At 36.5% G+C, this 12,385-nt stretch overlaps 2 protein-coding genes across 3 annotated transcripts; both read right to left on the reverse strand.

Annotated features, from left to right (window-relative positions):
* Window positions 1-8,379: 8,379 nt before the first annotated feature.
* LOC116160052 (ankyrin repeat and LEM domain-containing protein 1-like) lies at window positions 8,380-10,879 on the reverse strand. Of its 2 annotated transcripts, XM_031473184.1 has the most exons (3): window positions 9,531-10,879; window positions 9,158-9,481; window positions 8,380-9,052 (listed from the first exon to the last, which is right to left on the reverse strand). In XM_031473184.1, exons 1-3 carry the CDS (start codon window positions 9,577-9,579, stop codon window positions 8,850-8,852), a joined length of 576 nt encoding a protein of 191 aa, XP_031329044.1. In that variant the 5' UTR covers window positions 9,580-10,879; the 3' UTR covers window positions 8,380-8,849. The 2 variants fall into 2 exon arrangements, with proteins under 2 accessions (XP_031329044.1, XP_031329043.1); XM_031473183.1 differs by having other exon boundaries at window positions 8,380-9,481; window positions 9,531-10,316.
* A 6-nt stretch (window positions 10,880-10,885) lies between these two features.
* On the reverse strand, window positions 10,886-11,480 carry LOC116165755 (the record flags this gene model as incomplete). The annotated part of the gene is given in 1 exon segment (XM_031480455.1): window positions 10,886-11,480. A coding segment is annotated over 1 exon segment (595 nt), but the record flags the coding sequence as incomplete, so codon positions are not given.
* Window positions 11,481-12,385: the final 905 nt, after the last annotated feature.

Below are 12,385 nucleotides of genomic sequence, written 5' to 3' on the forward strand. Positions count from 1 at the left end.
CTCCTGCGGGCGTCCCTGTTGCCAACCACCATTATAAGGTGCGATAACGATTACTTAAATGTATGGATAGTTAATGTTCACAAATTGTAGGTTCTGGCCTTTGCGAATGGCGTTCAACTTAAGGTTTTATTTGAAAGATTATTCGATCTCAAAGTGACGTTATTCCGAAAATGTTAGCAAAACCTTAAAAATAAGATGATACATGCAAACCACGTTTAAGCTTTAACGTATAAACAACGTTTCACCAGTGTTTAACATTAACATTAACGTTTAAGAGCCATAACGGCTTGAAAAATTTTTTTTTTCATACAGTGGCCAAAATGGCTTAAAAAACTACAAAAAAGTTCATTACAATTTTTTTGTGAGTTCCTTTGTTTTTGAGAAGTTTTGAATTGAAAAGTTGAACTATTTATTTTATTTTTCTAAATTTACATTTTTCTCTAAAAGTAAGCATAAGAGTGTTAATTACAAGAAAAATGTGTCTTTATGAGATCTAAAACAAAGGCTTCCACACTTCTTGCGCCGGGTTCAAAATAAAGGCGCTAGATGACATTTTCTAAATGTTATACTATGACCAAAGATAATTGCAATGACCTTTATTAAAAGTACCTACTTAGTCGCAAAGTCAAGTCAGGAGTTTACCTGACAACTAGTTTTAATTCGTATGCCGTCCTATTTATATTTCATTTCATAGATATATAAATACATAGATACAGCCATACCCTAACATAGTTCAAAAGGACGTACCATCTATTACCATCACTTTCGGCACATTAATTACGTATAGCGCTATCCTTTATAGAGGTACCCTGAGCATGGAAGACAAGATTCGCATTATTTATTATAGCTGTCAATCAAATTGTTAGCACAAATCACACAGAAAATTATCAGATTTGAGATTTTACAACATAAATAAACCGCCTTTTTATTTATTTAAATCGCATAGCAGCAAGAAATGTTACATTTAAAATGGAAGATGTTACTTAGAAAGCTGGAAAATGAAGAATTTGAAAAAATTACAGCTGACAAATGGAAGAAAGTGGGTGAACATGTGGAAAGTGATTAATTTAAAAGAGAAGTTATATTGGTTGATGTTTCTGAACTTTATAATAAGTGTTAATAATGACAGTGATGATTCGGATTTGTCAATTTCATCTGACGATGATTCGGATTGTGAACTTTTATAAATGTAATGAATGTTCACTAAATGAGTATTATCACCAATTGGATATCATTGCTAAGATGTTGTATTTATTTTAAATAAATGTACACGTGTAGCTTACTTACTACAATTAGCACTATAATTTAAAAAAGAAACTCCACCGATTGGACATATGCCGAAAGGTAGGCAAGACGCGTAGCGACCAAAATTTGATATTGCACGCACACACAGTCTATAAATCTCGTTTTCCTAAGAATATTGCACGGATCCTTCTTTGTGATCATGATACAAACGCACTGCATCAACATCATATAGGCCAAAATGATAATTGGAAACGAATTCACTTCCTGTCGCAACTTAATCTCCGTAACCATTACGCCTACAACCATGCAATTAAAATTAAATTGTTGAACATAAACTTTACTTACTTACGGTTTTTTTGATATTCTACAAGCCAGCAATGAATTCACTGCAGCACATCATGCCAAACAAGGTAAACATAGTCCCAAATTTGAATGGCGTAGCTCTATGTAATAAAACTATTTCAGGAATAACAATTATGGACGCGTCTATCATTATGGCAAGCACTAATGTTATTCGTATTCAATTGATAACGCAATAATCACATAATATTTAGTGAAAAAACCGCCCATCATGTTTAGGGCGAATATTTTTAGTTAGATTTGATTTCGCGCGATCGTGAAATGTGTCAACTGTCACATGACTTATGGACGCGCTAAGTTTGTTTTAAGCGTCCGATTCGCGTACGACATAGTGGTTAATGCAATAAAAAGAGATAGAACATGTTTCTTCTTGGTTAGAAAGTAATGGAGAGATGTACAAATTTCTTTGATATGTTTTTTAAAAACCGAGGTACGTTTGTTAAGGATGGCTGTATCTAGGTATTTATATATCTATGTTTCATTTGTACCCGTTACGCCATCTATAGGTCTAGGTATACCTTAAAAACTAGTTGTCAGGTCCTGACTTGATTTTCCGACTACTTTTAATAGTCATTGTAATTACTTACCTTTGGTCATAGTACAGCGTGTTTCAAAATGAATAGAGGGGTTTTAACATGTTATAATATTTAATACTTCATTAAACTTACAGCCACAATTGTTATATCAAATGAAAGAGAAACTCAAACAGTTTTACATAATAGCCTACAAGTGTTCAATGTGAGCACCATTCGTCACTTGGCATACGTCAAGACGGTATGCTAGTTCTTCCCAAACTTTGATGAGTGTCTCATTAGTAATTGCTGCAACAGCTGTTTCAATCCTGTTTCTTAAATCGGGAAGGTCGGCTGGCAGTGGAGGCACATACACACGGTCCTTAATAAACCCCCAAAGATAAAAATCACACGGGGTTAGGTCGGGTGACCGTGGAGGCCATGCGAAACAAGCCCTGTCATTAGGCCCCTTACGGCCAATCCAGCGGTAGGGTACAGTTAGGTTAAGCCAATCGCGTACCTCATTATGCCAGTGAGGCGGCGCACCATCTTGCTGAAAGATGAAGTTTTCTGGTTCATCATGTGTCAGTTGAGGGAAGAGCCATTGCTGTAACGTATCCAGATAAGAAGTACCAGTGATAGTTGCTTCACCAAAAAAGAAAGGACCATACATTTTCTGCCGGCATATGGCACAAAAAACATTCAATTTAGGAGAGTCTCGTTGCACTTGTACCCATGTGGGGATTTTCTGAGCCCCAAATCCTAACATTATGGGTGTTAACTCGACCACTAAGCTGAAAGGTCGATTCATCACTGAAGACGACAAGATCCAGAAAATCTTCATTGTCATGGAACAACATGTCGTTAGCGAAGTTGGCACGTAAAAGATGGTCGGTAGGCTTCAGAGCCTGTAACAACTGCAAACGATAAGGACGTAGCTGTAAGCGTCGCCGTAAAACTCTCCAAACAGTCGTCACAGGAATTGCTAATTCACGACTAGCCTTCCGAACGGATTTCATAGGGCTACGCGTCAACGAATTACGCACTTGCTCAACGCTCTCTTCACTAGTTCGTGGTCGTCCCGTACTCTTGCCTTTACAAAGGCAGCCAGTGTCTTGAAACTGATGATACCATCTACGAATGTTGTTATCACCTGGAGGAGCACAACCGAACTTAATCCGGAACGCACGTTGCACAGTAACAACAGATTCCGTCTTTGCAAACTGTAAAACACAAAACGCTTTCTGTTCTTTAGTCGCCATCTTTGCTATTAGCGCTTTCTAGCGGATTGCGGCGGAAACATACGCACTGATGCCAACAAACAAAAACTGTTTGAGTTTCTCTTTCATTTGATATATCACTTGTGGCTGTAAGTTTCATCTATCAAATATTATAACATGTTGAAACCCCTCTATTCATTTTGAAACACGCTGTTATAACATTTAGAAAATGCCCTCTGCGCCTTTATTTTGAACCCGACGCAAAAAGTGTAGAAGCCTTTTTTGTAGATCTCATCAAGACACATCTTTAAAATCTAATTAACTTAAAACAAGTATAAATTGTGCACAACCCTTGTGCAGATAAAGCGCATTTTTTTAACCGAAATAGCTTTTGACATCACCAATGGATATATTTCTTGCAGACGTCTCAATCGCCCTTTGTGAGTACCCCCTTTTGACAATCCGTTCTTGAGGTATAAGGGAATATACCTGATAATAATAATATAATAATATTTAATAAATGTCCAACAGAAAATCTTTCCAATTACAAGACAAACTTAACTTAACTTCATTAAGCACGTAGTGTTTCATATAGCTAAAATAATAACTAAATTAGTAAACTTATAATTAACATAAAAGAACTCTAATAAACAAAATTAACATTAGAAAAGTAAATAAAGATTTACCCACAGAAAATCGAAACAAAAATGCTGACAAAACAATGCATTTCCGTATTGTGTATATAACATGAAAAACAAGAAGCAATAAAAGACAAAAAATCAATGTAATAACATTGTTGCAATATTGATGGCAAGCTAGAATTGTTGATATCACAGCGTTGGCTTATTGAATTAAATATACGGCATATAGTGACAATAGGGGATTGAAATAGAATTTCTGTGCGGGGAGTGTTGTAGTGAAATGTTCTAGAACTAGTATTCCATACACTGGTATGAGGTATTTTAAAACAGATAGCTTTCAATAGATCAGGACAGTCAATATGATTGTGCAGTAGATTAAATAGAAATGTTACATAATTGATAGTTCTCCTAGTGTCTAATGATTGAATTTGAAACATATGCAGCACTTCTTTGTGATCAAAACCTCTCACAGGATAAGTACCATAAGTTTTATAGTGCAAAAATTTTAGAAATTTTCTTTGTATAGATTCAAGAGCATTCTTATGGGCCGTGTATGTCGGATTATATATAAGTGAACAGTACTCAATTTTAGAACGCACTAAACTATAGTACAACGATCGAAGTGCTAATTGATTAGAAAAGTGTTTACAGTTTCTAATATAAATCCAAGCATACGATTTGCTGAATGACAGACATCTTTGATATGGTCACTAAAAGTAAATTTACTATCAAACGTGACACCTAAATCTTTTATTGAGAAAAAACGCTGTAATTTTGCATCATTAATAGTGTATTCGAACTGAATTGGGCGCACTGTACGGGTAAAAGAAACTATTTTACACTTCGCGACGTTAAGAGACAACGAGTTAACATTACACCAATTGCTTAAAGCATTAACGTTTGTTTGGAGTTGTAAACAGTCTTCAGCACTTGATATAATAGAGTATATCTTCAAGTCATCTGCGTATAGTAACTTATGGCAGTAGATAACGTCAGCTACATCGTTGATAAACAAGCAAAACAAACCTGATCACGATAAGAGGTCGAGGAGGAGGGCTATGGTTGGTCGAAATTAATTCCTTTCGTTGAGCCTTTTCATTAGAGTACCATGAAGGATAAAACTAGTTCCTCTTCCCCTAAACCTCGCACTTTGATAAGAGGACAGAAAGAAGGGCAGTAGTTGGTAGAAAACGGTTCCTTTCGTTGAGACCTTTAATTCGAATACCATGAAGGATAGAACATGTGTTTACCCCCCCCCCCCCAATTTCCTAAAGTTCAACTTGGCACCAGTAAAGGCATGTGTATGCAAAATCTGAGACCAATTGGTTGTCGTATATATGTAAAAGTCATGCACGTTTTACTTTCAAAAACAGCATCTCAGAACATAATTCGTGGGGGGGGGGGGTCCCCTTTTAGAAAGCGAAATTTGATGGCCGTCTGGCACACTTTCCAGGTATAGGCTACCTACTGCAAAAAAATTCCAGGACTCTAGGACCAAGGAAGTAGTTCAAAACAGTAGAAGCGAGTCCGGACAAAACGCAAACAATAGTACATTTTGTTAATTTTTAATTTTTGTTAATACCTTCCTTATGTGGATGACCTAATCATATTCTGCCATGGAAAGGACAGCATAACTACAGGGAACCTAATTCAGGACGCAGTGAACCAACTCTCACGGTGGACTTCAAATAACGGGCTTCACTTTTCTGTCACAAAAGCTAAGGTAATGAAGTTCTTCAAAAGACGTATCAAAACCCCCAACCCAGTGATTTTACTTTATAACAAACACCTCTCCTTTGTAAGTCATCACAAAATACTAGGAGTCACCTTTGACTGCAGACTAAACTGGAAATTCCACATTCAAAATATCAGAGGAGAGGGCTTAAGTAGACTGAACCTTTTGAAAACACTGGCCCATCATCAGTGGGGGACTGAAGAAGACATGCTGATCACAATATATAGGTCACTATTCCGTTCACGCCTAGATTACGGTTGCTTCTTCTGGCTTACTTTACCGGAGTATCCGCCAATACTCAAAATCCACCTATTCCCCGACTTCCATCGCCAAACCCAATCCCACTACCTGAAATGCTCCCGCCGCTTCTTGCTAATGTAGAACTTTCTAAAACATTATCCAATCCAGTAGCAATAGACCCCCCCCCCCCCAATGGAGGAAAACAATTCCTACTATCGATACAACACTTAGCATACTTCCAAAACTCGAAACACCAAGTGAGATCCTAAGGCAGACATTTACCGAATTGGTTACCAAGAATCGCTACGACACAGTCCTTTATACTGACGCTTCGAAAAGCGAACTTGGCGTCGGTTGTTCAGTTGTCAATGGTGATGACATCATTGCATGCACCTCACTTCCAATCACCACCAGCATCCATACTGGAGAACTATTCGGCATCCTAGAAGTCATAAATACTTTAACACCAAGATACACCTAAGTAGCTGTATGTATGTACATCAGATTCCCTGGCTTCCATACATTCCCTCAAAGATGTATACACCTAAAATCTGCTCGTGCAATCCATTCACGTCTCCACCAGACATCTTTCTTCTCAGGAGGTATCCATAACTCTGATATGGGACATCATCACATGTTGGTATTCCCGGGAATGAGGCAGCAGGTCGTGCCGCAAACACTTTACAGACTTAAAAGCGTTCTAAAGCCACATACGCAAAACCTGGCAGACGCACTGGAACAGTATACACTCCAAACTTCATGAGATCAATCCAACAGTAAACCCATTTAAAGCTGCCCCCATTTCCAAGAAAAGTAAAATCATCATTCAAAGACTACGAATCGGACACACAAGCATCTCCTAAACTCCAATCCTCCACCCGCCTGTGAACAGTGCAACAATCCTGAATGCACTGACCATAAAACACATCCTTATCGATTGTGAACACTCAACTATAATTATACTGGACCGCGCGCTCCGTCGGCCAGCGCGATCCGAGAGAGAGGGCCACAAGGGGGATTCTCTGTCCTACTCTCGCGCATGCATAGAGCAGCCTATTTGATGTTTTGAATTAATTATATTAATGATCAGTTTCCCAATTGTATTGAGTGACAGTGACAGAAATCCCCCTTGCACCATCTCTCTCGGCGCGCTACGTTTCTATGGCAGAGACCGGCAGTGCGCGTTCCAGTTTAATTATGTTTTCCAATGTTGTGGCGACATAAAGTTGCGAATTTAGCAGTACATTTTAGAATTTTTTTTAGAATAGAATGTTTTGTTGAGAAACAAACAATTAAAAGTATAGATTTATTGCATCAAGCTAACATGTAATTTAGATATAAAATATCACTTAATTACACCTAATAAAGTCAATAGTCAGTAAAGTAGTTCACACCTTAGATCATATAAACATGGATGGAGCGATGCAATTACACTTATGTCGCCAACATGTTCTGATTCAAGACTCTACATACTTTTGTGCTGTATCTCTCTTGTCGACGTACAAATTATATGTTGTTATTCCATGTACAGTTTCAGCGATAGTAACCAATCAGAAAATTCAAATCTTTAACATCACAATGTTAATAAACAATGCAATATTTATTATTTAGGGTAAAAAAGGTTCTCAATACATGAATAAATACATATCTTTATAGGACAATTTAGTGGTACAGAACTGTATTAAAAGTTTAGTTTTATATATAACCATATAAAGTCAAACAAGGTTACATGGTAAATAAAGCAATGAAAGTAGCGGGGTATGTTATACGCGTCAGCGCGGAATTTTCCAGCATCGCAACAATTAAATCTCTCTACACAACATTGGTTCGACCTAAACTGGAATACGGAGCAATCATATGGAGTCCACTGTACAAAAAGTACGAAAATGACATCGAACATGTGCAGAGGAGAATTATTAAATATATGTGTTTCCGAAAGGATGGTTACTACCCGGAAAGAGGCTACCCCCAGGCAATTATGCTAGAAAACTTTGATCTTGTCCCGCTAGTAGTTAGGAGAAGGCGAATGGCTGTTACTTATCTATATAAGCTTTTGCACAACCTAACTGACTGCAATTTGCTACATAACTCGATAAAATTTTATATACCACGTCCCTCATCTAGGAATAAAATCACATTTCAATTGCCAAGATGTAGAACCAATATCAGACAAAGCTCACCGATTTATACAATGTGTTATCCTTATCACTATAATGATATTTCAAGTCATGTAGATATTTTTCACACTCCTTTACCTATCATTCTTAATTATATTACTTAGTTATTATTTTTTTTTACGAGTTAGTTACTTCATTAATTTTTACTCTCTCACTTATAATTTTGTCCTATTCTAGGGTTTTGTATTACACCTGTTTGGACAATAAAGATTATTATTATAAAGATTATTATTAAACAACAAAAACAGCTGTTTGCGAATATACGATGTCAAACGGACAAACGTCCTTACCATCGCCAAGCTTGCGCACTTTTACAATCAACCCGGCAAAGGATAAATACATTACAACTTACTAATAGTAAAAGATAATTAGGCATAAAAATGCACGTTGGAATGTTGGCGACGGTTGTCTTTTAGTAGAGCTTGTGAGATAGCTCTATCCATGATTATATGATCTAAGGTTCACACTATTGCACAGCAAACAATTTCTAAGAAATGAAATTAGTTACTATTTAATACTTCAACAATCCTATCATATAACTTTACACATCATAAAAACAAATACTTTCTCTTTTAATATTAGTTAAAACCCTTTAAAAATAATTGACAGGTTTCGTCATAAGATTGCACTTACTACTACAAAATTTAAGACTAGAATAATATGTACAAAAATAAGCTTTTATAAAAAATACTATAATACATTACAATTGTAAAATACTCTCAATTAATATCACTTGGTTTTAATTGCCGTTCCCCTTCGTTAAGAAATATCATCATTGCTTTATAAAGTAGCGCAACACCAAGCTTGTTTTGCTGCTGCGCTGACCATGTCAATGGAGTTCCATAAAACTGCCCCAGTTTGTTATTTCTTAAATTCTCCAATTTTAATGCCGCAATCATAGCTGCCTCTCTTGTGTAGGCTTCTACGGGTATCACATTTTGAAAGACATGCAAACATATTACACCTAAATCAGCCTTCCAAATATCAAGTATGTGTTGTAATTTTTTATTGGAATCGTTTATCATACCCGCATTCCAAAGTTTAACTGCATCGTACAAATGCGAGTAAGGCCGAGCGCGTTTGCCTTTTCCCACATAAAAAATTGATTCCAAGAATGTCTTCCAAACCTCAGTTGGTGGCATCTGTTCAGCTCGGTTAGGCAAATTGTTGGTGAGACGAGGGTCTAATAACAGGTACGAAAATGAGGATTTATTGACACCTTCTCGCCACTTTCGAGATGGATCAGGGTTACTAAATTCCTTAGATAATGTTTCTTCCAAAGTTTTACATTCCGGGGAATCTTTTATGCAATTGGGCGTAAGAAGTGTACCCTCCAGTTCAGAAGAGTAAACTGAAACAATGGATGTGGACAATTAAACATAAGATTAGATTATCCTTACAGTTTCTAAAAATAATCAACGAATAATTTTTTAATAACCCCCTGAACATATTTATACAAAGTCAATTTGACATGAATGACGATCGGCACCAAAACAAAATTGTAATCAATCCCTTGCATACTTGTTTGAATATCTGGAACTACTGGCCAGTGAACCAAGGCCACAAATGAGTTTGGAGACGCTTTGCAAGTAAAAGTGGTGCAGGTCCCTGGCCCCAAATGGCGAGCCAAGCAGAAATCATTTTCTTAATTTTTGGTTTTTCATTAACGTAATCTATTAGCCCTAACCCACAAAAGAACTCATCTTTCCAAAAGGTGACAAAAGGTCATTCGTTTCGCCTGGCCGTTGGTCGCTGGGTGATATGGCGCGGTAACTTTATGATTAATTCCATTCATTTTGAGAAAATTCTCGAATTCTTGGACTTGAAGGCAATTGCTTGTCTAGTTTCTATCAATGATATTGGTGCGAATATTATCTCAAATGTGCTATTGTATGCTGACGACATGAAAGTGTTTCGAACAATCAACAACATTAATGACTGTAAGTGTCTGCAAGAGGATTTAAAAAACATTGAAGTTTGGTGTGAATTAAATCGTCTCTCTCTCAATATAAATAAATGTTGTGTGGTGAGTTACGGAAGAAAGGAAAATCTCATTACTTTTAGTTATTCTCTTTGTGATACTGGGCTACGGCGTGAAGATGAAGTAAGTGACTTAGGTATGCTGTTTGACTCAAAACTTAATTTTAATTCACACATTTGTCAACTAACAAACAGTTGTAGTAGAACTCTCGGTTTTGTAATAAGAAATTATAAGTTGTTTACTAATAGGCAAACATTTTTTACTTTGTACCGATGTTACGTTTTGAGCAAAATTAATTACTGTTCGGTGATTTGGAATTCAATGTATGAAAAATATTTGAAAATGTTAGAGTCAGTCCAGAAAAGATTTTTGAAATATGTGTATTACCGAAAGAATGGATATTATCCTGATCACGCTGATTACGAATTATTGTTATCTAATACTGAATTATTATCACTTAAGCAATACTCTCAACTTAATTCGATGTTATACTTATATAAAATAACTCACCACCTAATTGACGACACTCAAACCCTACATCAATTAAAACTTGTAGTTCCTAGAAAAAACATTAGACAGCAAAGAACTTTTGAAATTGGTATACCTCGAACATCACATTACCAAAATTCGCCGCTGTATCGAATGTGCAATTATTACAATAAACTTGGTATTGATATATTTTGCAATAACGTTGCACAAATTAGGAAAAATATATTGTCTCTATTATGACCAGTGTAGGTAGTAAAAAAAAAAAAAAAACTACTACAAAGTATATTATTTAACCTGCTTTTTGTAATGCCACCAACTCAGTTCTCTCTGCATCTGACTTGCTTCTTTCTTCGAAATTTCCACCGAATTTGCGATCTGTACTATCTCCTCGAATGTGGCTGTTGACTTCTGCTGCAGTAATCTCTCTCGTATCTCACTATCGCGAATTCCTCGTATGAATTGAGTGCGTAAATGCGTATTGATAGTCGATTTACTACAGTTTTCACATTTAAAGTTGCAATTTGTAGTCATTTTCCGTAATTCGGCCACGTAATTAGCAATTGTTTCCCCCTCATGTTGTGTACGTAATGAAAATTTGTGCTGTTCGGCTATAATGCTCGCTTGTGGGGCTAAATGCTCTTTTAGCATTTTAATGAGTTCCTTGTAACTTTTAGAATTTGGTAGATCAGGTGCCGTAAGCTTTGTAAGTGTCTGGTAAATCTTCGGACTAAGACAGCTGATCAATATTTGTACGTAGGTTTTATCTCTTTCCGCGGTTGAATCATCGATCTTCTTAAGTTGTAGGTGGTTATCGAGCCTTTGTAAATAGCAGTCGAACGTCTCGTGATTTTCGTCATAAGGGTGCAAGTTTTCCTTCACCAAGTTTTCCTTCACCGAAATTGTCATGGATTGCAGAAGGGGTTCCGTCATTTCGTATGTAAGCACGTAAACTCGTAATTAAGTCGATTTAAGGATATATCTGAAATCGGGTTCGTATGTAGTCAATGTAAATATTGAACGATTACCAGCGTGAATTTTCCGTATTTGTAGATGTAATTAGGTATCCAACCAGTGTAAGACCAGTGATTTGTGTAATTCCTGCGAATTGTTAGGACTTCGGGCGTGTCGGCGTATATTCCATTTTCCCACGTGATTTCCTAACCTCATCCCATCCTCGTCGCCAATTTTGTTGTGTATGCGAGTAATGCACGGGTTCCTTATATTGAATTTATTTTATTACGTTACTAAAACACTGTACATAAAATAGTATTAGGATTACATTATATTTTAAGTACATACGCTCCAAAACAATCCGGGTAAGCCGTTTGCTTGCGGTGACACATTGAGTTAGAAAACTAATGGAGGGAATCAAATGCTTGGCCAGACGTAGACCACGGGAACCAAAAGTGGCCTCTGGCTGTGATTAAAGTACCACACCACTTCCGTTATCATTAGCGTCTCACTTCAGTGGCGTAGAGATATAATTTTCTTTCCACTAATAGGAATAATAACAAAAAAAAACGTATAGAAGGAGTAAAATACATGCTCGTGGTAAAGTAAACAAAATAGACAAAGATGGGAAAGTATGCAGATTTAATATAATCATGGATTACAAATCTAAATATACATCGATGTGTTCCAGTAGTATAATTAAGGCCAGTTTACTATAGCCACTACAACTTGACAACTCCCATTAAATTCACTGTGTTGATCAATAGCTACAATTGACTGGTTGGTCTCAGGTTCATTACAACGGCAGAGAGATTCAATAATAATTTATTTTTT

This window comes from Photinus pyralis, unplaced genomic scaffold (assembly GCF_008802855.1).
Source record: "Photinus pyralis isolate 1611_PpyrPB1 unplaced genomic scaffold, Ppyr1.3 Ppyr1.4_LG1, whole genome shotgun sequence".
In the NCBI taxonomy this organism is placed as follows: Eukaryota; Metazoa; Arthropoda; class Insecta; order Coleoptera; family Lampyridae; genus Photinus; species Photinus pyralis.

What these genes read in the sequence shown, in the direction of transcription:
- LOC116160052 (XM_031473183.1), bottom strand. Translation starts at nt 9,579, where the DNA reads ATGTTCAGGGGGTTATTAAAAAATTATTCGTTGATTATTTTTAGAAAC. An exon ending in GTTGATTATTTTTAGAAACT is followed by an intron (nt 9,482 to 9,530) that starts GTAAGGATAATC and finishes CCATTGTTTCAG; the next exon opens with TTTACTCTTCTGAACTGGAG.